This window comes from Macrobrachium nipponense, chromosome 2, assembly GCF_015104395.2.
Source record: "Macrobrachium nipponense isolate FS-2020 chromosome 2, ASM1510439v2, whole genome shotgun sequence".
In the NCBI taxonomy this organism is placed as follows: domain Eukaryota; kingdom Metazoa; phylum Arthropoda; class Malacostraca; order Decapoda; family Palaemonidae; genus Macrobrachium; species Macrobrachium nipponense.
The window spans coordinates 62,690,490-62,718,205 of record NC_087201.1 but is presented as its reverse complement, the minus strand read 5'-3'; the positions used below and the strand labels follow the sequence as shown (position 1 = coordinate 62,718,205).

The 27,716-nt window shown below is 40.1% G+C and overlaps 1 protein-coding gene and 1 long non-coding RNA gene across 13 annotated transcripts in view; one reads left to right on the top strand and one right to left on the bottom strand.

Annotated features, from left to right (window-relative positions):
- The window catches only part of LOC135220649 (tight junction protein ZO-1-like), a 702,643-nt gene that overhangs the window by 627,625 nt on the left and 47,302 nt on the right, over window positions 1–27,716 (bottom strand). For all 12 annotated transcript variants that reach the window (XR_010315743.1, XM_064257985.1, XM_064257979.1 and 9 more), the window contains exon 3: window positions 13,016–13,118. Coding sequence is in view for 11 of the 12 variants with exons in the window: in XM_064257985.1 (XP_064114055.1) it covers window positions 13,016–13,118 (103 nt within the window). In the remaining variant the exon portion in view is untranslated. The remainder of the gene's footprint in view (window positions 1–13,015; window positions 13,119–27,716) is intronic.
- Window positions 7,330–9,413, top strand: LOC135221440 (uncharacterized). The gene is made up of 3 exons (XR_010315951.1): window positions 7,330–9,000; window positions 9,146–9,220; window positions 9,345–9,413. It is a non-coding gene; the product is annotated as an uncharacterized LOC135221440 (long non-coding RNA).

Genomic DNA, 27,716 nt, shown 5'->3' with positions numbered 1-27,716 from the left:
CGCAGTTTAAAACAGTCCAAAAGCGCAAATAATGAAAAAATCATTGCTTGTTTCCAGTACATAATTAAAAAAATGATATTGTTATGATACAATAAAGTTTCATACATACTTACCTGGCAGATATATACATAGCTATCGACTCCGTCGTCCCTGACAGAAATTCAAATTTCGCGGCACACGCTACAGGTAGGTCAGGTGATCTACCGGCCTGCCGCTGGGTGGCAGGACTAGGAACCATTCCCGTTTTCTAATCAGATTCTCTTTTCCACCTGTCTCCTGCGGGGAGGCTGGGTGGGTCTTCAATCGTATATATCTGCCAGGTAAGTATGTATGAAACTTTATTGTATCATAACAATATTATTTTCATACATTCAACTTACCTGTCAGATATATACATAGCTGATTGACACCCTTTGGTGGAGGGCAAGAGACAGCTAACTACTGACTAGACAGGTAAACAACATATGTTGAAGGTATTTATAGACCTTAGTTCCTCTGTGTTTCTAGACGAAGGGTCGACTTCCTAGCTATTGCATAGGAGTCTGCTTCGTCTCAAGAGCCTTAGCAAGATAGTGATCTGTGGCCAAGAGTTCTTGTGGGTCTACTGATGGGGTCTTATCCACTTACTCGGTCAAGCCTAATTGGCATTTGTCAATGGGTGCTAATCTCCTTATATGACAATATGCCTATGCCTATTGGCATAACTAAGGAGCGCAACACCGATCCCGATCACCTGTTCCTAACATGAGGGTTCACGCTAGAATTGAAAAAGAGTTATCCCCCAAACTCCTTTCAAACCTCAATAAAATTCACTTTCAACTCATTATAAAAGGATCAGTGTTGGCTCCTTATCCCAGCAACGTATCCGCTGACACGTATAAACCAAGAGAGAAGGATCTCTCGTAGGTTAACTTGACGTCCTTCGTGTAATGAGCAGTCAACACATCGTTGCATCTCTCATATGTTAAAGCTAATATGTCTTCCAGACATATTATTACGAAAAGAACAAGAATTTGCAAAAGCTCGCACTTCATGAGCTTTTAAATTCTCAGCTGTTTGAAGGTATATCATCAAGTCACTTATGAAGTGCTTTAGAGATCACCATTGTTTCAAAGAAGACTAGGACTTTCTTTGAACTGGATCTCATCTGGATGAAGCCTAGAGCCTGACTTGCGCCTGGCTGGCGCTTTGCGCCTGGTTGGCGCCTCGCGCTTGCTTGGCGCCTCGCCCTGGCTGGCGCCTTGCGCCTGGCTGGCGCATCCTGTTTGCCTGGCTGGTGCCTCGCACCTTGCCAGTGCCTTGCGCCTGTTTGGAGCCTCGCGCCTGGCGCGTGGCTGACTTCTCCCCACTTGCTGGAGCTTCGAGCTTGTTAAGAGTCTCGAGGAAACTGGCGATGTCCACATCGGACACTTTTTCCCGATTTGTTCGCCTCTAGCGCACTGCACCAGGTTGGAGGCCCGCTCCTTCTCCTCATCAGACAATGACATGTGTTCATATTGACTGTCTTTCTCTGGTGTCTTCACGCCTGTTTTGGCATTTGGCGCCTGACTGGCGCTACATTGTCCGAAAGACCTGAAGATCCACCATCGTTTATCAGGAGACTGGAGAAGGGTGGAAGAAATTCTTTCACTTTGAGCTTTTGGCCTTTCCGGCAAGGGGAGGTGATTTTAGTCAGCTACATCCAGTAGACGATAGGAAATCTAGAAGTCCGAGAGACAAGTCTTCCTCCGAGGAGGATCTTTATTGAATACTTCCGTTGCTAACGAGTTCTCCTACATGTTGATGAGTTTTCTCGTTGCAGAAGCTTCCCTATCCTTGCCCGAAGGAAGGGAAGGAGCCTGGAAGTTTGAAGAGATTCTGAGCTGAAATTGGTAGGACTCCTGATTTCTAGCTCTTTAATGTATCTCTCTGAACCTTTTGGGAAGTAGTTTGAGCCCTCATCGCGTTTGAGCCCTCATCGCGTTCCCAAGACTCTGTCAGTAAACGTTTAAACCTTGTCTTCTTCCGTAGATGACAACGTCAATACATTACCTGGACAACGAAACCTCTATCTGAAAGCGTTGATCCAGGAATAAAAGGCTTTAGTTCTTTTGCCAAACATACTATGCTGGCCAGAACCCATTGCCGAGTCTTCATAGAATTTGATTCCGGATTCTAAAGCCCAAAATTTCACTTGTCCTTTTGATCGTTTAGGACAAAGAGAAACATTTGATGAGGAGCAGTTCCATCTTGTCGGAACACGGAATCTGAGGCCCAAATTAGGATCCCATTCTAAGTATAAGATCTCCTACTCTTATCGTATAGAGGTATCGTATAAAATCCCGAAGATCTTAATTCTCTACTATCTCTAATATTCTTTGTCGAGACAGAGTATATCTTTTTACTGTGTTCACTGATAGTATAAAATACCAAGGTGATTCTTCCCCCTGAAAGGGAAGAAAACCATTATGTGGTTCACAGAGGTATCGGAAAAGAACAGTTTCCCCTTTCCATCTAGCACGATCTGCAGCAACTCTATGTCTTTAAAATATTTGAAGGAATTATCAAGCTTCCCTTGAAAAATCCTCTCATTCATATTTACTTCTGGTCAGTCTGCACGCAGACAGACTCAGAGTGGATAGGTTTTTCAGGTCCAATATTAATAGATTCCGATAAAATCTCTACTCTCTTAGAAAAACCTTCCGACACATGCCGAGAGAAGAACGTGACCTCTGTGAATCCAACCTTCTTATTGCCAAAATGATGCATTCATCTTCTTCCTTTGATGCCCATTTATCTTAATATCTGTTAAGAATATATATAACTAGGGGAAAAAAGACTAAAGTTTATTCCCCTATTTAAATTAAAGATGGCGTATCTTGCTACCTCTCTTGTTTCGAGGAAAAGGAAGCAATCTATAAGAAGCTCGTTCGTCTTCTACCTTGCGAAGAGATCTGTGAATACTTTCCGCAGGTTCTCACACCTCTTTCCAATAAATGTTAAACATACGATAACAGTTATTATCGTCGATCAAGAAGGTTCTCACGGACGTGCAAAATCCTGCATCGAACCTGGTAAGGATCGTTACGTTCCGTGTATGTTTCCAAATAGGTTAAATCGTGCTCTGCCGAATTAAAATCCTTTATAATACCGTCACATTGTGGTAAACAGCATTCATCTAGGAAACTCTTGTAAGGATAGTAGGAATTCTGTAATTAACCACGGTGTGTGCATAAGGCTTAACCGTAACCGTTATCTTAAGGTGAATTTTCTACTACATTCTTTCCTCGCCGAGGCAGAGAGAGATCCTTAGCAAAACGAATACGATGTTATTCATGTTTGCCTAAAAATCCCCTCAATTCATGGTTAAGTCCCTGATTGTAGGGGGAATATACGGTGAACCATTCGATCCCTTAGGAGAGAGAGATGTAACCAACAGCTCACGACCGAGAACCGGATGGTACTGAATTGGCTTACAATTACAGCCGTCTCGTTCACTGCCTGGCTGCATTCATTCTGAGTTGCCAGTTATTCCCTTCAATGAAGGGATATAATAAAATTATTCTCGAGCCTAAGAAAGCTCTCAATAATGCAAATTTAAGCCAAACAACCTTTGTTAAATACCGAAGCTGAGTAGGTATTGTCGTAACAAACCTTTTAAGCGAAGTCCTTACTAGGAAAATCCTGTAAGGATATAGATAATTCCGTAGCGAACCAGAAAGGCAACTATGGTATGCGTATATGACTTGTCATTCAGTAGTCGTATACACTAAGTCTTCTACGACATTCTTTCCTCTCCGACATGCAGAGAAAGAATGGAAATCTTACTCTCTTCGTTCTTTTCGTCAATAAACCCGAATGAGTATTAGTCAAAAGAGATCGCAAATGACAACCGAGGATCGAAGAGAATCTCTCCAGCTTTTATTATCTTGGAGATAAGTCCGTATTTTATGCCTTTCTTATCTGGAAGAGCCTCTAATCAATGAATGAGAGCTTCGTACAAATCTTGTTCAACTTCCAAACGATTGCCCCTCTTTCTGTAAATGGTTGGTTGCATTATTTTTTAGAAGGAGGATGATTTTAATATCCTCTTACTAATACTGAACTAATTCTCACAATTCTGCTCTATCTTCCATTCCTCAAGTTGGGAAAAGATTGAGCAACCGGAGGAGAGCGCTTCCTTTCGAAAGGTGAAGGGCTTTTAGCAGTACCGACTCTAACCTGACAAGGGCTACGGCAGCCTGTGCTACATCTTGAGTCCCTGCCAGGAAAAAGCCGAACTTGCTCTTGCCTTTATTGCATTAAGACTATCCTGACAAGGGCGACGGCCGCCTGTGCGACAACTTCCGTCCCTATCAGGAGAAGCCTCGGATGTCTTTCACCTTTCGCCTGGAGGACTCTTGGCGGTTGTCAGGCTCTTCTTGTAGGAGAAAGTGCCTGGCGCTAAGTAGGAGTATCTTGCCTAGAATACTCCTGGCGCCTGGGAGGAGTATCGCGATCGGAATACTCCTCGTGCTCGGAATACTCCTGGCGCCTGGCAGGAGTATCGAGTTCCGAATACTCCTGGCGCCTGGGAGGAGTATCATGCTCAGAATACTCCTGGCGCCTGGCAGAAGTATCGCTTTCCTAGGAGGAGTATCGTGATCGGAATACTCCTGGCGCCTGGTAGGAGTATCACGTTCCGAATACTCCTGGCGCCTGGGAGGAGTATCGTGCTCGGAATACTCCTGGTGCCTGGGAGGAGTATCGCGTTCCGAATACTCCTGGCGCCTGGGAGGAGTATAGTGATCAGAACACTCCTGGCACCTGGCAGGAGTATCGCGTTCCGAATACTCCTGGCGCCTAGGAGGAGTATCGTGATCAGAATACTCCTGGATCCTAGCAGACGTATCGCGCTTGGAAAGTTTTTCTTGTGCGGAAGGTTCCGCGCGCCTGGAAAGTTCCGCGTTCGGAATGTTCCGCTTAACCGGAAAAAAAATTCCCGCTTGGAAAGTTCCGAGTGTCTGAAAGGCGATCCTCGCCTGGAAAGTTCTGTACGTCTGGAAGTTTCCGCTTGTGCGGAAGGTTCCGAGTGATTGTCAAATTCCGCTTATGTGAAATGTTCTGCACATTTGGAAAATATTCCTTCTTGGAAAATTCCAAGAGCCTGGAAGGCGATTTGAATCTGGAATCTTCCGCCTTCTGGAAGGTTCCGCTTGTGTGGAGGGTTCCGTGTGCGGAAGGTTCCGATCTCTTGTACATTTGTTCTTGCTTAGAATTCGACAATACTTCCATTTTCGTCCACAGCCCTCCCTTTCTTCTGAATGAGAAGGACTTCCATTTCCGATGAAGATCCTGGTTCATAGTGCTTCAGGCGCTTTGCACCTCTATTCAGGCCCTTCAGGTGCTTTGCGCCTCATTTCAGGCGCTTTGCGCCTCGTTTCAGGCGCTTTGCGCCTTGTTTCAGACACTTTAGGCGCATTGAGCCTCGTTACCGGAGCTTCATGCCCGAGGAGCTAGAAGCTTAAAAGTTATATATATATGTGTAATCACTAAACGAGATCCATATAATTCATTCGATCAACAAATATTCTTTAATATCTAATTCGTTCTTCTCAGAATAGATATATTTTCATATACACGTACCGATGAGGAATTTATTGAAATAACTATTTCAAACCCCCATGGGATAGAACCCCCCCGTCCAGCTGTACGGGGGACGAACCCGGATAGGGCAATGCCTCTACCGCAACTGTTATCGAATGATGTCTTCCTTTCTCCGTCTCTTCTGAGGTTCCGATAGCCAGACGAGATTATCTTGCATCTTCATTTAATCTACGCCGTTGAATGTTTCTTCTCCTTATTCGTCAAGACGATAATAATAAGGGGAACACCTTGAATTAGGATGCCTTTCCAATGGCTATCCCTGGCAGTCTGGGAGCTCCTACAGAACCTGCCGAGGGAACGCCTGATCGGTGGGGATTCTCCATAACCTCCGTAAGGCTTTCGACATTCCTTCTCCTCTGGGCCTGTGAGCTTGGAAGAGGTCTAGACCTGGGAACGAGACAGAGCCGATCAGACGCACCCTCTATTGCAATGGGGAACACTATAATCACTTCTTACCTTATAATAGCTCGTATCTTGAGCTACATTCCTTTATCTTCAAATTGCAAATGAATTTGTAGTTTCTGTGAAGTAAGAAGGTGATGAGGAAACAACACTACTAGTACTGTTAATATTCTAACTGCTAGTCAGAACGAGAGCTATTAAAGCTTCTAAAGAAAGCATATCTAGTTCTATGTTTTTCTGACTTCCTCAAATAGGAAGTTACCTTATTTCCTCAATCAAATTCTAACATTTATTACACTTTATCAATGAATAAATATTTATATTTCCCTTTCTTGCAAACTATGTAATTGTCTACCGAAAACTTCGGTAGTTACACATCTCTATTCTTCGAAAACTTCGAAGTTAATTCATTAAAAGTTATTAAAAAGTTATTAAAAGCGTATGCCGAACCACCGATCCAGTACTTCCCTGTAAAAGTCGGCCCAGAAGATCGATGGCGATGAAACACGAAAATCAAATCAGGAGGGAAAGTAAACATATATTTACATTCCCAGCGACAGAGAGAATCTGATTAGAAAACGGGAATGGTTCCTAGTCCTGCCACCCAGCGGCAGGCCGGTAGATCACCTGACCTACCTGTAGCGTGTGCCGCGAAATTCGAATTTCTGTCAGGGACGTTGAATGTATGAAAACTAAGTTTCTGGTTAGATTACAACGCAAATTCCAAAGTTACGACGTTTTGTTATGCTTTTTAACGATACCTCATACACAGAACTAGTTTCTGAGCGGAGGCGCATAAATTAATTTACGCTATTAAACTGTATGGTAAATTGACCGAACAACGACCTCGAACGGTCGAGGACGCTAAGCGTAACAATACCAAAGGACGCCACTTCAATCGCGTGCCTGCCTGAAGTTCACTCGGTTGTGTGCTAAGACGTTGCTGATTTTCCTTGCCATTTTCGCGAATTTACAATGGCTCCTAAACGCCAAAGTACTTCCTCCGATGATAGTTCATCCAAGAAGAGGAAGGTCATCACGATGGAGGTAAAATATGACGTGGTGAAGCGTTCGGAGAAGGGAGAAACTAACACCAAAATAGGTCGTGCTTTAGGCTTGAGCAGGACGATGGTGGTAACCATTGTGAAAGACAAGGAACGTATTCTGAAGCACGTTAAGGATGCTGCACCGATGAAGTCAACGGTGATAAACGAGAAGCAACGTAGCCAGAGCATTGTTGAAATGGAGAAGCTCCTGATGATCTGGCTGGAGGACCAGAACCAGCGGCGTGTTCCGGTGAGCTTAAGTGTGATCCAGGAGAAGGCTAGAGCGCTGCATGAGGCAGTAGTGAAAAAGTTTGGCGAAGGCAGTGCTGGTGGTGAATTTTCCGCGAGTAGAGGTTGGTTTAACCGTTTTAAGGCTCGTGCAAATTTGCATAATGTGAAGCTGCAAGGTGAAGCTGCTAGTGCTGATAGCGAAGCAGCAGGTAGTTTTCCAGGTGGTTTGGCCGAGATAATTAAGGATGGTGGTTACACGGCTGACCAAGTCTTTAATGTGGATGAGACTGGTTTATTTTGGAAAAGAATGCCAAATCGAACGTACCTTTCCAAGGAGGAGAAGTCAGCACCTGGCCATAAAGCTGGAAAGGAGCGACTGACTTTGCTGTTTGGGGCCAATGCAAGTGGCGATTTGAAACTGAAGCCCTTGCTGGTGTATTTGGCCGAGAATCCCAGGGCTTTCAAGGGCATTTTCAAGAGTCAACTCCCTGTGATTTGGAAATCAAATAAGAAGGCTTGGGTTACCTTGATGGTCTTCGAAGGTTGGTTCAATGACCATTTCGTGCCAGCAGTGGAACGGTATTTGACTTCGAAGGGTCTGCCTTTTAAGGCCCTCTTAGTCCTGGACAATGCCCCTGGTCACCCTTCAAATTTGAGCGACATGCACCCTAATGTGAGGTTGGTGTACCTCCCACCCAATACCACATCGCTGATACAGCCAATGGACCAGGGAGTAATAGCTAATTTCAAAGCTTACTACCTTAGAAGGACCATACGTTTTGCTTTGAGGGCCATAGAAGCTAACAAGGAGTTGACACTGAAGCAATTCTGGAAGGGCTAAAACATTGCTGATGCAGTGAAGAATATTGCAAGTGCTTGGGACGAGGTGAAGACGACCACTTTAAATGGGGCCTGGAAGAAACTGTGTCCACAGTTTGTGCACAGTTTTGAAGGCTTTGACCAGGCAGAAGACGTCGAGACTGTGACGAGGAAGATCGTAGGGCTAAGCAAGAGGCTGAAACTAGATCTTGAACCTGATGATGTAAAAGAGCTGCTGGCATCCCATGGAGAGGAATTGTCAGCAGAGGACCTGCTTGAACTTGAACAACAAATGATTGAGGAGGAGGAGGCGGCACCAAAGCCAAAAGCCAGGTCATTAACTGTGAAAGGCTTGTCAGAGGGTTTTACTCATCTGGAGAGAGCCTTGGCTTCTTTTGAGGCAGAAGACCCTAACGTTGCCAGGTTTGACAAAATAAAACGTGGAATGTTGGACTTAGTAACTTTCTACAAGGAGACCCTGAAGGAGAAGCAGACGAAGAGAAGTGTGCAGTCCAGGCTTGACACTTTCTTTCACAAGTCTCCAGTACCACCACCTCCCACTCCTAGTCCTGGTAAGGAATTCTGAACTGTTTTACTAATTTATGTGTTTACACAGTGTACATATAAAATGTGTTAATTTTTTAATGTAACAACTAAATGTTAGAGTAAATTGTAACTTCATTAATTTTCATCATTTGTAATTTTATTGCAGAAGTGGTGACAGTTCCAGATCCCCCTGTACTACCTGTGACAGTTCCAGATCTCCCTGTACTACCTGTGACAGTTCCAGATCTCCCTGTACTACCTGTGACAGTTCCAGATCCCCCTGTACCTGGACCCTCTGTAGCAGCCCGTCCACCTGTACTACTACAATCAGGTAAGCAATTTCATTTTTCTCATTTTCATGTTGGAAATTGTTTACACCCTACTAGTACATTATGGCATACATACGTACACTACTTACATAGTGGTACAGTGTGTTTGATGTTGCATAACCTTATTATTTTTTTTTTTCATTTCAGACACCTTTGATAGTGACAGCGACCCAGATGACCCTGAGCCTTTCCATGGTTTTGATGCCTCGCCCTATTCATCAGGTAAGGAATCCTTAACAAATTTGTATAAAATGTTTTATAAATTGCTAATAGAAATTTTATTAAAAGTGTACATATGCTACAGTTACATCCACCTTATATTTATGTACCCTATCATTCTTTGCAGATCTAGATGTTCCCTCATCAGAGCCCAAATCAGTTGATACGAGTAGTATCACCTCTCCAACTCCTTCAGGTAAAAGAATTCTTCATTTTTTATATTGTACATATTACACACTACATATGTCAAACAGTAATAACATGTGCAGTAGTTACAGTAGTAACTCTATCATTTTATATATTTTTTATCATTCCAGACTCCCAAGCACCTGCCCATCCCACTCCATGGCCCAGCCACCCACTCATCTACCATATGCCCATCCCAGTAAGCAAGCCAACCACTAGAATTTAGTAAGGACATTTTTTTTTATTAATGTTTTATTATTACATATGTAATAACCATGTTATGTATGTAACATACATACTAATCATATGTACATTATCATTCCAGACTGGCATGCACCTGTGACTTACATAAACCAGACCTCTACATAGCCTACATGTCTTCATTTTGCTGAAGGTAAGGAATTCTCAGTTGTTTTTAGTGTGTGCATACGTACAATAAATTTTGTACACCTAAGTGGTTACATACTGTCCTTTAATATTAATTCTTCATTCCAGACTGCCCATCATCCTAGCCTGTTATCTGTGATAAAGCACACTGAAGTTAGGTATGGAATGCATCCTTATCATGAATTCTCTACACCTCCATCTCCATCTCCCACAACCTAGGTAACAGCTTTGAGACTCACTAAAAGTTGGTAAGTTATGTAAGGAATTTCTAAATTAAGTTTTATACTACATGTTATATGTGATATTAAACCACTGTATGGTGCATATTACTGTATGTAACTTACTCTGCATAGAGGACTTACTGACAAAATTATTTTTTGTACATTCCAGAACCCCCTGAATGATATAGGCTATGGGGCCACATAAGACTTTGTCCATCCAGGGTTACACAGCACGACAACTTTAAACTAAAAGTAAGGAATTAATTAACATACATTAACTCTTTTAGTACTCTTGATATATCTAAAGTAATTAACATATTGCATTCACGACTTTCTGTAGTGTATATTTTGTACACTAATTTTGTTACTTTTTCCTTCCAGAACCAACATTTTTCACACAACTCCAGGTTGTTACTACACATTACAAGTGTCATCAAGGGATAACTACAAGTAGAAGCACCATTTTTGGATGGAAAAAACCCTTCAGGAAAGTATACGTATCAAATGTAACATGTAGTGTAACAAAGTATGAACAGTAAGGTTTTTACGTACAGTATTACATACGTACATAACTTTTTTTTACAGGAATTTCCAACCAAGTTTGATTACATACATGTTATAAACCACTGTACGTATGGTTACTGTATGTAACTTACTAAACATACATGACTTAACTTTGATACTTTTTTGGTACATTCCAGAATCCCAGGACCCCCTCAATGATGCAGGCTATGGGGCCACATAAAACTTTGTCCAAGGTTACATACATACTCACTAAAAGTTGGTAAGTTATGTAAGGAATTTCTAAATTAAGTTTTATACTACATGTTATATGTGAGATTAAACCACTGTATGGTGCATATTACTGTATGTAACTTACTATGCATAGAGTACTTACTGACAAAATTATTTTTTGTACATTCCAGAACCCCTGAATGATGTAGGCTATGGGGCCACATAAGACTTTGTCCATCCAGGGTTACATAGCACGACAACTTTAAACTAAAAGTAAGGAATTAATTAACATACATTAACTAAGTTTTATACATGTTATATGTGATATTAAACCACTGTATGGTGCATATTACTGTATGTAACTTACTATGCATAGAGTACTTACTGACATAATTATTTTTTGTTAATTCCAGAACCCCCTGAATGATGTAGGCTATGGGGCCACATAAGACTTTGTCCATCCAGGGTTACATAGCACGACAACTTTAAACTAAAAGTAAGGAATTAATTCACATACATTAACTCTTTTACTCTTGATATAACTCAAAGTAAGGAATTATAAACTAAAAGTAAGGAATTAATTAACATACATTAACTCTTTTACTCTTGATATCTATAATTTACATACTGCATTCAGGACTTTGTGTAGTATTTTGTACTAATTGTGTTATACTTTTACCTTCCAGAGCTACCAGACTGGGATTTTAGTGTACTCCAAGATGTACTACCAAAGGATTATATACTACATACTTCAAGAATTTCCATAGTGTACCTAAGGATAGTTACATACTTCAAGAATGTTCATAGTGTATAGTGTATAATCTAACCTAAGGATTAGTAGTGTGTTAATGTATATTAAAGTCAACTAAGGACTTGGTAGTACTTCAAGATTGTGCTTTATAGTGTCACAAGTGTATAATAAAATTATATACCTTCAAGAACCATCCTTTGGCATTGAAATAACCACACTACACATCATGCAATACTTGCATGTCACACAGGTAAGGTATCTTTAACTTTTTATTAGTTTAAGGCATATTTCCAAGTGTCGTTCCGGCTTACGACGTGTCTCAAGAACGGAACCCCCGTCGTAACCCGGGGACTGCCTGTATGTCGGTTGTAAATGTAATTTTGCAAAGAAATACTAGAAAAAAAATGTAGGTACAAATAAAAAAAGCTACCGAATCTTCATTCTCAGTAAATTTATGTAAATATTTTTCAATAAATATGCTAAGAATTTGTTACCAATTTTATTTCTTATCTGTTTTGATATTGTGCGAGCTTTAATTATAATTTTACAAAAAATTATTTATCAGAAAAAACATATATGAGTTGGTAAAATTTATGATTGTCTTCTAAAAGAGGCCCCACAAGGAACTTCTTGTGCAAGGCAAGGAAAATTTTTTAGAATTTGTTTTCTTTCACCACATGCATTTGCATATCTTCCTCTTTCCACTGATATGTTTTTTTTTTTTTTTAAATTGGCCGACCTCAAACTTTACCCTGCCTGAGGAGCCGCATATTGATTTTTTTACTCATCCACTAAAGGTTAATGACCCCTTTTACCATAATTTTGATGAATAATTTAATTTTTCCTAAGCCTTTGTACCATACAACATAAATTAATTACTCCTTTAACAATCATTTTGATGAAGAATTTAATTCTTCCTAAGTTTTTGTACCATATAACATAAATTAATGACTCCTTTTACTATCATTTTGATGAATTTAATTTTTCCTAAGCCTTTGTACCATGTAACATTAATTAATGACTTATTTTACTATCACCTTGATGAAGTTAAGCCATTGTATCCTTATAACAAATAAAATGATTAGGTAATATATCTTGAAAAGTGTTGTCCATTACGTATATTCTTCAATGTATTTCATAACTGACATTGTTGTAACACCTAGATTTAGAATGCTTAGTTTCTTATCCACAGAATATGTACTGGGAAAGATAAAGTGGCAGCAAGATGTATCTAACAGATGAAAAATTGGAGATCTGAAAGACCAAGATGATTTGGACATGTGAAAAGATGGGATGAAGAATTCATGGAAAAAAGGAATGCACAAGGACCCAAACCTGACGGGACTTCACATAGAAAGTGCACATGACGGAGGAGAAATGAAAGAAATCACTTCATATTTTGCTCCACAAGAAAAGCTTACATAAAAACATTTATAAAAGCAATGAAAAAGAAAGTGTAATAAATTATACTAAACAAGTACATCAGTCTATTCACAATTATAAATATACTGTACTTACCTCTTCTTCTACAGGATCAGTAAACATCTCTGTTAAACCGGAGTAATCACCAGTGCTTGCAATACTTCCATACAACCCTGACATACGATTCATCTCCATCTCTCTGAAAAATTTCAATTAAATTGAGGATACAATGAATGTTTCTACTTGCAGTCAAATACTTGATTACAGCAACATATAAACATCCACAAACAAAAAACAAAATATCACCCTCAAAGTCAGCAGTTAGGTAACATCCATGAAATTTACAAGTAATACCTACGCACTACTTCATCCTTTCATAAATATAAAAATGCATATCCATAACCCTTATTTTAGCTGCTAGACTATCAACTGACTGATGCAAAGTATAAATTCTTAAATGAAGTGAAAAAATTTGCATTCTTTGGCAAATACTATCTTTTAAAAATGAACAGGTTACTCTATTTCAATCTTAACAAAATTCAATGAAGATAAATTTTATATTCAGTGCTCCACAAACTTAAGAATATCTGATAGTTTCTTTCACTGGTGTCATTCACTGGATTCAAATGCTGAATTATGTCAAGCTGCCATTCAATAGCCTTGAGTTAATCAAGTGAGAACCATTCAGAGTTCAAACGAAAAAGTATGACACTTCCTAGCATTAAGACCTTTGGGGGCATCCATCCCATTAAATGCAAACATCAATACATGATGATTACATCCAAACTAATGAATGAAAAAGTTGAGTACGTATATGCACAAAGTATATTATACCTTAATACAATCCAACCACCTATCATATTTAAAGCCATAAAAGTTTAAGTTCATTTTCAACATCTAACCCCCCAAAGGAAAAGCTGACTTTAAAATACTTATGATGAAAATGATAATGATGATTTATTAGCCATAATTTACCTACAGTTGCAAAAAAAATTCCCTCTGCTTTATCGGACACACACTTCCAATGTCTGTCAGTGATACCACATAATCATTACAAAAGGGTTAATCAACACCCTAATCAGTCAAAAAACCTTTAATGATCATGTGTGGTCTCAGTTAAAAAACCTTCAATGATCGTGTATGGTCAACCTTAACCCTTCAACATTTCAATATGTCAACATCACCCTACTCCCAGCACTTGCTATTACTACAATGATATCAAGCATCATCTACAAAATTTTTTTTGGCAAACTTCAATGTGTCACTGTCAACAATTTTTTAATACTGTAATAAACTGTATTTTTCAACTTCAAAAGAATATCAAAACCAGGTTTATAACATAAAAAATATATTCCTGACAAGTAATGAAAAGAAAACACTACTATGACACTAATCAGTGGTCAGTGTGTGCTTTACTAGATGAATTTTGATACAACCCCAATCCTAAAGGGTTAATTGTCCAAGAATTACATCTCTTTACTTCTTACCCTCAACTGTCTTAAGGGATTAAAGACAGTGAAAGGGATTATCAGGTAAAAAATCCCTCAGGGAAAGAGGGAATTTGTCGATAACAGTGGCAACACATGTATGTAAGGATTAGTTAAGAGTATTTAAGAGAATTTAAAATATTTACATACAGTGCTAGTAAAATTACTCTCCATTTGCAGTACGATATAACAACTCATAAGACAATCTCTCATTCAATAAAGATATAGAGAATCTACAACAAAGTCGGCATGCTGATGCATATACCAAGTCAGTTTCTATTATGGTTGTAAAAATCCCAATCTTCCGAGGTACTGTAACTTATTAATACTGATCCTATCTGGGATGGTACTGAAATTATTTTATCTTATTATTTATATAGTAACCTTTAAATTCTGGTCCATGTTCTTTCCTTCCTATATTCTGAAAGTAATTTTGCCAGGGGAAGTTATGTAGTTCTAGCTGGTGTTTGCTGTCCAACAGAAAGGCTTTAGGTGTGGTAAATTTGTATTGCCTTCCTCATAAGAAAAGCAGATGTGTTTAGGTCCTTTGCAGTGATCCAATTACTGATGTGGTTAAGTACTGAACTAAGTTGCATGGTGTGTGTAAAATAAGACCACAACATCTGTTCTATTTAATTCTTTAAAATTTCTTCCCAAAGTAGCAATAGTATGTTTATACAATAAATGCACGTGATTTCTCATACAGTAATAATATTTGTGTTTTTCTTTTTAGACTGGCTTCTGCCTTTCGAGGATTGTAAATACATAGAGAGACTAGTTACCTAGTGGAAGCATGAACCAGTGCATTCACCTTCCCCAACTCTATGGCTAAGGTGGAAAACACCAAATCTTTACGCCTGAACAGAAGACCTCCTAGCCATTCAAAATGACAGGTAAATGGCCAGTTGTTTATTGAAATTGATTACAACAATGATTTAATAGAAGCAGATTACAGACTTGGGAAATGAATACTACAGTATATTGTAGATGAATGTTCACTTTGAATTTCACTCACTATTGAAGCCCAAAATATTTCAATTTGGTAATAAAATACACACCAACCAATAAAACTTCTTTGATTAAACTATTAAAAAATCATAACTTTTGCCACTAAATACCAAAATATCCAACAGCCACAAGATAGGAGATAATGAAGGTTCTTTGCTGAATCTCATAACTACACAGCACCAGAGTTTTCTCTTTATGCAGTTAATTCTTTTTTATTCCTCTGACCTCTTCGTACCTATCTGCCAACCTCTTTAGCACTACAATATCTTCTTCCAACCATATAAATTACTAATAATTACTATAATATACCTTTTAGTTGTAATACACAGTTTAAAACAATTCTAAAAACATGCATTCAAGTATTATCATCAAGGCCTACTACATACTAAGCAATAAAAATCAAAGATGCACTTACTTTCAAGTTCATAAAAAACAACTCCCAACTAAGAAATAGTGAGAGACCTATGAGTCCTTAGACTTTTACATAAAACCTCAAATAAATATTTCCAAAATCCTGTTTTAATTTTATGCCAACAATGTTTAAGCCTACTTTTATTTTTGAAAAAATAGAGTAAGCATCATGTGGCCTACTAGTATATAACATAAGGTTTTAATTATTAGCAATTTCAATATTTTGCACTATAATTCAACATTCACTTTAGACATACCTTTGATGACCAATGTTTAACACAAAAGGGTGACAGAAGATAAACAATTTATTGCCTAAAAAGTAATAAACTACTCAGTTCTAAATTACAAAGCAAAACAAACCAGGATCCTTAATTAAGATCCAGCAAGGCAATATCACTAACCAGTTATCACTGACTTTATATTTACATTACACACTGGCTTTATCAATTTTAATCCATGATAATATAAAAAAAAAACTTTCATTTAAATGACTAACAGAGGTTATGTTTATGACTCCCTATTAAAATTTGATGGAGCATTCATTGAAATATACTTACAGCAACAAATATATTGGTAGAAAACATAACAGAAGAGATACTTCTTAACTCTCCTAACACATGAGCAACACTACTAATCAGGCTTAGTGATTACCCTTAATAAGCTTATTGAGGGGCATCATATAGGTTGGGTGAGAATGCAGAAGGTAGAGGCTGGGGTATGCTACATATATACTGAGAGAGAGAGAGAGAGAGAGAGAGAGAGAGAGAGAGAGAGAGAGAGAGAGAGAGAGAGAGAAATGGTTCCACTCCTCTGGTGTTAGGGAATTACTTTCTAGTAGTCATTACCGAGAGAGAGAGAGAGAGAGAGAGAGAGAGAGAGAGAGAGAGAGAGAGAGAGAGAGAGAGAGAGAGAGAGAGATGCAAAATAACAGTACTGTATATATCTTGTATAGAAAAATGTAACACATTAAAATGGGGAAACAACAGTAATGCAACTGCATTGGTAAACTCTTATTACCCTATTAACTACAGAGATTAAATGGCAAAGACATTCAGGTAAGGAGGAGTGAAGGTTCTATGTAATGAGAGAGAGAGAGAGAGAGAGAGAGAGAGAGAGAGAGAGAGAGAGAGAGAGAGAGAGAGAGAGAGACTTGGTTCAGAAGAAAAACTAAAATGCTCAACATAGTTTGCATGTTCTATGAAAACAAACCTTTACTTTCACTTATTCCCAAATAGTACCTAGCTGTGCACAAGCAAGTAGCTTTTAATGTCTGTTTCAATTAACGATGTGAAGAACAGTGACCAATGAAAATTCCCCACCTGGTAGGGCTTCTGTCTCACCTGTTAAATGTTTTCATTCACCAATTTTGTCTACAGACAATAAATATGTAACACTCAATGAGTTTAGAGAAATATAGAGTATATTAAAAAAAATTAGTATGTATCTATAACAAACTATTGAAAGTTTTGTTATAAGCAATAAATACAAAACCTCTTAATTTTACATAAGTAAATGTTACTCCTGAGAGGTTGATGACATAAGACCTTTGGGCTACCATTCTAACTGAACAGAGCACACCACCAAATTTATTCAAGTACCCACAAATTAATTTAGCACAATACCAAATTTATTTTATCCCCTCTAATCAATTTAGATTGTCTCTGCTTGGATTATTTTCAAAAGATTGTTCATTAATTTACAGTATATATATTGGTACCCATCTGAGATGCAAATATCCATGTCTACTCAACAAAGTTTGTGAAGCTAAGACTAGGCACAGCCTTGTGCACTAGCATCAAAATGCACAAGGTAACGAGATAAAAAAGTAGTGACACAGATAACCACTCTATTCATGACATTTCTCCTGTGGCAAAATCAATAAACTGCATCCCATAATTACTGTGATAAAAATGTTATTATCTTGCTTAATTTACATACAATAAAGATAGTGTCAAACTACATACAACTGATACCAAATTCAATTGGTATACATCCCCTATGGTTTATCAATAGAGTATGGTAGGGTAGGGTCTATAAGATGCATCCATCAGGTGCATTAGCTTAAAGCTTCCTGATATGATGATCCAGTTGTGCCTCTCCTTTACTGCCTAGCCAAGAAAGTGTACTAGTCTCATCTCTAAACTGATGTAGCAAGCACTACTCTCTAAAGTCACAGATTCCTTTACCTGTAGATTGAGTGACCACATCCAAGACCTCCCTATGACCAGTAACATAAGTCCATCCAATAAAATTTCTCATCTTTACCTGTTTGCTGTGTGATTGTTCCTGTATTGCATCAGTGAACTTAGCACACACCACTTCTCTAGCTATGACTTGTCTTAACAACTAGAGTGTATTAAAATGCTATGGATGACTTTCATTGTGGCCAAGCATTGTTTTTACCTTCAGGGGTTGATCTGTGCACCACTGCATATCCTCAACCTTTTATTTTATTACTGGATGACCATGCGACTGATACATTGTGAGTTATCTCTGTACAGTAATGCTTAAGCTGATACTTACGAAGGTGCTCAAGATTTTATGATGCACAAAATGCTTCAGCTCTTTGAGCCTTTCTTATTTTTTGCCCTGGTTAGAGGATTGCCTTTTTCTTTCAGTATACAGGACCTGTCATGAGGCATTTTGAATACTGGGTAAGCAGGTTCACATAACTATAGTCAGTTCACTTAAGGCAGATTCATGAGTGAGCCCTGTGCCTACGAGACGTCCCAGTAGGCAGCTCGCTCAGTGTCTCATTATTTTTGTCTGTAGCTTAGAAAACTAGCAATATGTTTATTTCTTCATTTATCTCACATTTTGCACATGATAGGAAAGTTTTGGTCATACCATAGGTTTCGGTATTAATTGTACAACTAAAACATGATTTCCTGAAATCAATAAGATAAAACACAAAGGAATTACGAGTAAAAGTGATGAGAGAAGCATGTAATTCTTTATGCCTCATTTTACTTATCATCAGATTTTGCATCATTTATACAATCTGCAAGATAAAATAAAACTTCTTTTTATACAATAAATTCACCCTGAATATGCTGGTACTTTGAAGATTTTAGATGCATGTGATATGTGAAGAGAAAATGAAGAATATGTCTCATTATGTTGCATTCGTACTTGACTCAACCTAAAAGAAAACGATCTAATTTCTTTGCTGTTTATTACTTCACTGTGACTATTATTTCATATGTCACTCAAATAAGTCTCTGATATCTCTTTTGTTTGAAAATATATTCATATAAGAAAATTAGAAACAACATGCTGAACTAACCTGGTTAAAGCTTAGGCCGAGTTGAGGAGTGCAAAGTCTGTCCACAGAGTTCAAATTCTGGATTGAATTTCCCACGGCCCCCCTAGATCTGAGCTAACGATACCAGATGCTTCCATCTGATTATTTTTTTTTTTTCTCATCAGATATGTCCAGACATACTCACATATATGATACTGGACTGAAAATGTTCAACAGTCATAATTGGAATTCTGTGTATTTATTTACAGAAAATGTAATGACATAAGAAGATAAATATTATTGAAACTGCAACCTTCTTATATTGCTAACTGGCAACACAAAGCTCATGCTGAGACAACCAGTGCAAATGTCTTGCAGAATGCTGTCTCTTAGCAATACTGTTAAACTTGAATCATTTATGGATGCAACATAATAAGACATACTTTACATTTTCTCTTCACATATCACATGCATCTAAAATCTGAGAGCACCAGCGTATTCAGAGTGAATTCATTGTATGAAAACAAATTTTATTTTATCCTGATCATATGAATGATGCATATAAGATAACCATAAACAAGTAAAAAGACTTAAATGCTTCTCTTTTCACTTTTACTCATAATTCCTGTGTTTTATCTTACTGATTTCAGGAAAAGATGTTTTAGTTGTACAATTAACCCTCTCATGATCTGATGACACGTAGCGTCAATAAATTTTTTCCGTAAGTGCACAGATGACACGTTGGGTACATAATATGTAAGTTATTTTCAGGAAAAACTCAGGAAAAAAAAATCATCAATTATAGAAAACGTAGTTGATGCCATTAGGTCGACAAATGATGAATCCTCAAGAAAATGCAAACCCAACACTGCTATCTTACTTAGCTACGATGCAAAACATCAACCTAAGTAGGTTGGAAAATCTGAAAATTGCACTATGTAAAAAATTAGCATTTTTTCATCAATTCCAGCTCATTAGCAAACACATTTATAGAAAAATTATTACTTCCACATGAAAGATCAAACATTTCTACACAACTTAGGTATAAAACAAACTCCCCAAGCCTAATTATTATATTTTTCATGATTATTTCCAAAAAATATCTAAGATTTTTCTTACAAATTTCACGTTCATCACATCGTGTTTATTATTTCTAAGCCTCGTAAAGATGTTCTGATTGCTTTAGGAAATAATTCATTCATTTGTCGACATAATAACACTAACCAGAAGCGTATATCAGTTACAGTTCAGACGTACCGAATTTTACCAAAAAACTTTTCCATGCATGTGTTCTTTTCGGCCCAGGGGAAAAGTCGTGTACCTTACACCCTTATATTTTCCACCTGTGCGCAAGAGGGTTAATACCGAATTCTATGGTATGACCAAAACTTTCCTAACTTGTGCAAAGTGTGAGATACATGAAGAAATATAAACATATTATGTACTTGTTTTCTAAGCTACAGATGAAAATATGAGACATTGAGCAAGCTGCCTACCTCCCGGTACCAGCCAAACAAACGTCTCGTAGGCACACAGCCTACCCAAGAATCTACCTTAAGTGAACTGACTATAGTTGGAACGCAGCAACAGTTTCATAAATATGACATTTTTAAAATAAAATAAAGTTTTATATATAGTAGTACTTACCAAATAATTAGATAGCTATGAGTTTTCCATGTACGGTACCCTAAATTCAAATCTTATGTGTAATGTCTATCAGAGGAGAGGAAGGGGGGGCTCCTATCATGCGATCATGTAATGACAGGGTAAGTATATATAAAACTTTATTATAAAAAATATCATTTTTTATAACACTTTATTATAAAAAATACCATTTTTATTCAAGTCACTTAACCGGTAATTACATAGCTGATTCCAAATTGATAAGAGGTGGGATCATGGGCATATTCTACTCAAAACATTAATTCATGTAATGAATTTGAAAAAGAAAAGTGGTTGACATTGAAAACAATGCTTGTTGTTTCCTATCAGTTAAGAGAGCTACTGCAGGTGGATAATGTCCCTGGTTGGTGCTCATCTTAACTCATAGTGGCGTGGTGGTATAGGGAAGGGTGGCCTCCTACTTAGGTGGAACTTTGCTGTGAAGGAAGTGCTTCAATGGGTAGCAAAGCTTGATAAGTGCCAGCCCTTGTCCTGGCTACAGCACCAAAATAAAAACAACCAGACAACACTAACACCTACACTGAAATAAAATCATCACCCATCCACTGAGAGTGGTGGGTGCTCCAGATACATTGTACTGCCTGGCTCTCCAAACTCAGCACTTACTGAAAAGGTGTAGAGATAGTAGGAAAACATCCTGTGCTTCCTTCCGCAGTGCCATGCCAGTCACTAAAAATAGTCTTGAGGTATTGGAAAATTTCAACACGGTTTAGGCTTTCATAAAAATAGTGAGAAGCAAAGATCACTTAAACTTCCAGAAGATAGATAGTAGAATGGACGTAAAGAGCATATAGCATCTGAAAACTAACGAGGTAGAGGTTGTTCTGACATCCTTAGCTTCACTATAAAGTAGGAAAATTTACCAATAAAAAAACTGAGTGTGTCAAAAATGAAGTCCACATATGATGGTTGACAACACATTTGGACAGGAAGAGACAGGTTATTGCCCTAATTCCCCAGGTTATGGATGGTCATCTGACTTCTGGTTCAGCTCAGATAATTCCTAAAAAATCCAACTAGAGAGAGAGCACTCTATAGCACTACTTCTGAGCTGAGGAGCACTACAGAATGTTTGTAGCAAAAGCTGGAGCCAGATGGGCCGCATGCCAGGCAAGCTTGGGGCTCGGGAGCTGCAGACACTCAGAGCATGAGTTGGTGACAGGCTGTGGTTGGTGCCAGAGGAGCTGGGTGCCAGGAGAGCTAGGAGTTTGGGAGCTGGCAGACACTCGGAGCATGAGTTGGCCAGGCTGTAGCTGGCGCCAGAGAAGCTGGGTGCCAGGAGAGCTAGGAGTTCGGGAGCTAGCAGACACTTTGAGCATGAGTTGGCGCCAGCTACGCAAAAAAGCAAGTTAGGAGATTGTGAGATGTTGGGTGCTCCTGGAAGTCAAGGAAGTCTGTAATGATCTAAAAGGAGAAAGAATGGATCCAGGTCTTGGATGGGACCTTGAACTTGGCCAAAATACCCAAGGGTAACAAACAATCCGAGTCAATTTCTTTCTTGTTTGGATGGGTAGACTTGACAAGGGACAGAGATTAGAAAAAAAATCTAGGTCCCTGTGCTTAATCTGAGTTAAGCATAAATCTATACTCCTAAACAGAGGAGTACTAGAGAACCTACACCTCCTCATAAAAGAGGTAATCCACCACTGGGTCACAGATATCTCAAAAGGGGAGACAAAGTGTCTGAGGCAATAGTTACAGAAAATTGACAACTCATTCTGGTTGATGTACCTAACGATTGACTGTTGCATGCCATAGTCTCTGCGACATGTCTCAAAAGCTTTTCGACTGACAAGCCTCCAGATCACCTGAAGCCTACCCAGGAAAGAGTGGACCACTTCTGCTGGTATCTTTTGAGGGAGGTTGACCGAGGAGAAACAGTTGGGGCAGGAACCTACAGGGGCCACCAACAACCATCACAGATTTGGGGGCCATTATATGTGGGACAGAGTAGGTCTATAAGGGTCCTCAAACATTACAATGAGACAGAAACTTATTTAGGGCTTCCCTAAACCATACCAACGTGTAAGGCATGGACCAAGAGGGACCAGTCTGCATAAGGTGACTGTTGCCCATACTAGAGGGTTTGGGACTGGAGAATCCAAGGGAGCAGGCGAAGGGTCCTTTCAGTGACAGACAAGCCCAAAGTCCTCCCACCCCATAGAGTCCACAGATACTGAGAGGCTAGGGGATAGAAGGCCCACTTGGAAAGGACACTCCTGATGACTTGATATGACAACCAGACCTTTAGAGCCCTGTAAAATTTGCACGGCCAGAAAACTCGATTGATTTGCCCACCGAAGAAGTTCTTCTGTTGTTGGACAATCATGGCGTGAACTGGAGACAAAGTGCAGACTCGCTGTCGACTCTATGGTCTGTGTAGACTGACAGTACTTTATACAGCCTGAAGCATATACAGAGCTGTACATGACACAGAACTTATATCTGGCCAACTTAAAAAGGGCTGCAAAGTCCATAATCCATCAAAATCTAGGCAAAACTAAAAATGATATTGTTATGTTACAATAAAGTTTCATACATACTTACCTGGCAGATATATACATAGCTAAGACTCCGTCGTCCCCGACAGAAATTCAAATTTCGCGCCACTCGCTACAGGTAGGTCAGGTGATCTACCGGCCTGCCCTGGGCGGCAGGACTAGGAACCATCCCCGTTTTCTATCATATTTTCTCTCTTCCACCTGTCTCCTGCGGGGAGGCTGGGTGGGCCTTTAATTGTATATATCTGCCAGGTAAGTATGTATGAAACTTTATTGTAACATAACAATATCATTTTCATACAATCAACTTACCTGTCAGATATATACATAGCTGATTGGCACCCTTCGGTGGAGGGTAAGAGACAGCTTCTATATGGAATAGACAGGTAAACAACATATGTTGTAGGTATAAATAAAACCTTGGTTCCTACCTGATAGGTGGTAGACTTCATGGGTGTTTGCCCAGTAGTCTGCATCACCTCAAGAAACTTTAGCGAGATATATGATCTATGGCCAAGAGTTCTTGTGGGTCTGCCGATGGGGTCTTATCCGCTTACTCGGCAGAGCCTAAAAGGACTTTGTCAATGGGTGCTGATCCACTTATATGACAATACACCTTATGAAGGAGCACACAACCAATCCCGACCACCTGATCCTAACCATATGTTAGAACTAAGGATTGTTCCGAGTTATCCCCGAACTCGTCACAACAACCGTAACTCAAAACCACTACACACACATACATAATTTTCAAAAAAAAAATTATACTCATCTAATTGGATATGACAAGCGTCTCTTACTGAACAACACAGACGGCCGCCCGTGCTAGCCTAAGTCCTCCATTGTTCGAAGAGACTCTCGACCATATCCAAAAAGAAGAAAAGTATATACATTTAAGGATTGGTGTCGGCTCCCGTACCCAGAATCGTATCCGCCGATACGAAAGGACCTAGAGAAAAACACTTCTCATATGTCACACGCACGTCTTTCAAGTAATGAGATGCAAATACTGAGTTGCATCTCCAAAATGTCGTATCTATGATGTTTTTAAGCGACATATTCTTATGAAACGAGAGAGACGTCGCTATAGCTCTCACTTCATGAGCTTTTACTCTCAACAGTTGTAACTGTTCGTCAGGACAGGCCTTATGAGCGTCTGTAATGACGTTTCTTACAAAGAATGCCAGCGCATTCTTGGACATCAGTCTTGTGGGGTCTTTTACCGCGCACCAAAGACCTTGTCTAGAGCCTCCCATTTGATGCTTTCTCTGAAGGTAGAACTTCAGAGCTCTAACAGGGCATAGAGACCTCTCTGCTTCTCTGCCTACGAGACTCGACATGCCTTTGACTTCGAATGACTTAGGCCAGGGATTCGTAGGATTCTCGTTTTTCGCTAAAAACAGGGTCTTAAACGAGCAAATCGCTGAGTCTCCCTTGAATCCTACTTTATCCTGCAGAGCATGCAATTCACTAATTCTCTTTGCCGTAGCTAAAGATAATAGGAATAGGCATTTTCTGGGTAATGTCTCTAAACGATGCCCGATGAGGAGGTTCGAATCTTTCCGATGACAGATACTTTAGGACTACGTCTAGGTTCCAGTTCGGAGGTACTGGTTCCTTAGACTTTGAAGTCTCAAAAGACCTTATGAGATCGTGGAGATCTTTATTATCTGCCAGATCTAAGCCTCTGTTCCTGAATACAGCCGAGAGCATACTTCTGTATCCCTTTATTGTGGATACGGCTAGATGAGATTTTTCTCTCAGGAATAGCAGGAAATCAGCAATTTCCGCTATAGAGGTAGTGGAGGAGGACAACTTCTTGGATCTACACCGCCTTCTAAATACCTCCCACTTTGATTGGTATACTTTCGTAGTGGAGGTTCTGCGTGCTCTCGCGATCGCGCTTGCCACTTCGCGAGAAAAGCCTCTCGCTCTGACAAGTCTTTCGATAGTCGAAAGGCAGTCAGAGCGAGAGCGGGGAGGTTTTGGTGGTACCTCTTGAAGTGTGGTTGTCTGAGAAGATCCATCCTTCTTGGTAGGGATCTTGGAAAATCTACGATCCACTCTACCACCTCCGTGAACCATTCCTGGGCCGGCCAAAAGGGGGCTATTAACGTCATCCTCGTCTCTTTTGACGCCACAAACTTTTTCATTACTAACCCCAGGATTTTGAATGGGGGAAAAGCATATACGTCTACTCGAGACCAATTTAGCAGGAAGGCGTCTACCATAAGAGCTCTTGGATCTTCCACGACCGAGCAAAAAACTGGGAGCCTTTTTGAGATGAATGTTGCGAAGAGATCCACATGAGGAGTTCCCCACAGAGACCAGAGATCGAGACACACTTCCTCGTGTAGTGTCCATTCTGTATGAAGGACCTGGTTCCTCCTGCTGAGCCTGTCCGCCCTCACATTCCTTACTCCCTGTACGAACCTTGTCAGCAGGGAGGGATGTTCCTGTGAGACGTCCAAAGTAATAGGTCTCTCGTGAGCTCGTAAAGGAACGAGGAGTGCGTCCCTCCCTGTTTCCGAATGTAGGCAAGTGCGGTGGTGTTGTCCACGTTTACTTGCACTACCTTGTTTGACACCAGAGGTTCTAGGCTCTTCAAGGCCAGATGTACGGCGAAGAGCTCTTTGCAGTTTATGTGCCAAGACACCTGTGCTGGTTCCCAGGTGCCTGACACTTCCTCTGAGCCTAATGTCGCTCCCCAACCTCTCTCCGACGCGTCGGAGAACAACACTAGGTCTGGGTTCTGTGTTCTTAGAGAGATCCCTTTGTTCTCTTCCAGAGGGAGCAACCACCACTGTAGGTGTGACTTTATCTCCACTGGAATGGGAAAAACGTCCGACAGTTGTCCGGTTTTCCAGCTCCAAGACCTCTTGAGGAAGAATTGAAGCGGACGTATATGAAGTCTTCCTAGAGGGAAGAATTGTTCTAGCGAGGAAAGCGTCCCAGAAGGCTCAACCATTCCCTCGCCGACGTTTGTTGCTTCTCTAAGAAGAGAGAGACTATCCGCAAACCTTTTGCGATTCTCTCTTGCGAAGGAAAAACTCGAAAACCCCGAGAATCCATCCGAATCCCCAGATAGACTAGGTCTTGTCTGGGGGTCAGCTGAGACTTCTCGAGGTTCACAAGCAATCCCAACGCTTTGATTAAATCCAGAGTTAACTTTAGGTCCCCCAAGCACTGTCTCTCCGATCTGGCCCTGATGAGGCAGTCGTCCAGATACATAGAGACATTCACTCCTTTGAGGTGAAGAAACCTCGCCACATTCTTCATCAGGCTTGTGAAGACCTGAGGAGCTGTGGACAGGCCGAAACACAAGGCTCTGAACTGAAAGATCCTTCCCCCCGTCATGAAACGGAGGTACTTCTTCGATGAAGGGTGGATCGGGACGTGAAAGTAGGCGTCCTGGAGATCTAAAGACACCATCCAATCTCCCTGTCGTAATGACGCCATGACTGAAGCAGAAGTCTCCATGGAGAACTTCTCCTTCTGAACAAATTTGTTCAGAGAGCTGACGTCCAGTACTGGTCTCCAGCCTCCCGAGGCTTTCGCCACCAGAAAAAGGCGATTGTAAAACCCCGGGGAGTGTTGATCCCGTACCAATTCTATCGCTCTCTTGTCCCACATTTGTTCCACCATCGATCGAAGAGTATCCCTCAGCACAGGATCCTTGTATTTGGCTGATAGTTCCCTTGGTATTGACGTTAGGGGAGGAGTGTTCAGGAAAGGGATACGATATCCCCTCCTTAAGATCGCCAAAGATGACGCGTCTGCATTTATCAGTGTCCAGGCTTCCACAAATCCCAGGAGCCTGGCACCTACTGGTGCTTGGAGGAGAGAATCTTCATTTTCCCTTCTTAAAGGGACGAAAAGCAGATCTACCTCTCTTCTCTGGAGCCTTCCTCCTTGTGGAAGGTCTGGAGGTCGGACCACCTCGAAAGGGCTGCACCGTTGTACTGGGTCCTTTCTTGTCCGATGCAGCAACAGGTTTCTTCTTTCTTGCTGACTGCGTCAGCAGATCCTGAGTTGCCATTCTCAGTTAAAGAATGCGCAATGTCCTTTACTAACTGAGAAGGACAAAAAAGTAGATAGAGGCGCATATAGAAGTGCTGCTCTCTGAGCATGTGAGACTGCCTTTGTTAAGAAGGCGCCATATACAGTCCTTTTCTTTAAAAGACCTGCCCCAAACAAAGAGGAGATTTCAAAAGATCCATCCTGTACCGCCTTGTCAATACAAGACAATATGCATAACAGGGCTTCAGGTTCGATTCCTTCCGAATCATGGGCTTTCTTGGACATCACCCCAAGGGACCAATCTAAGAAGTTAAAAACTTCCAATACACGAAAGAGTCCCTTGAGGAGATGATCCAGTTCCGAAATTCCCCACGTAATCCGTGCAGAATTGAGACTTTGACGCCGTGAAGCGTCAACCAAAGTCGAAAAATCTGTTTCGGTTG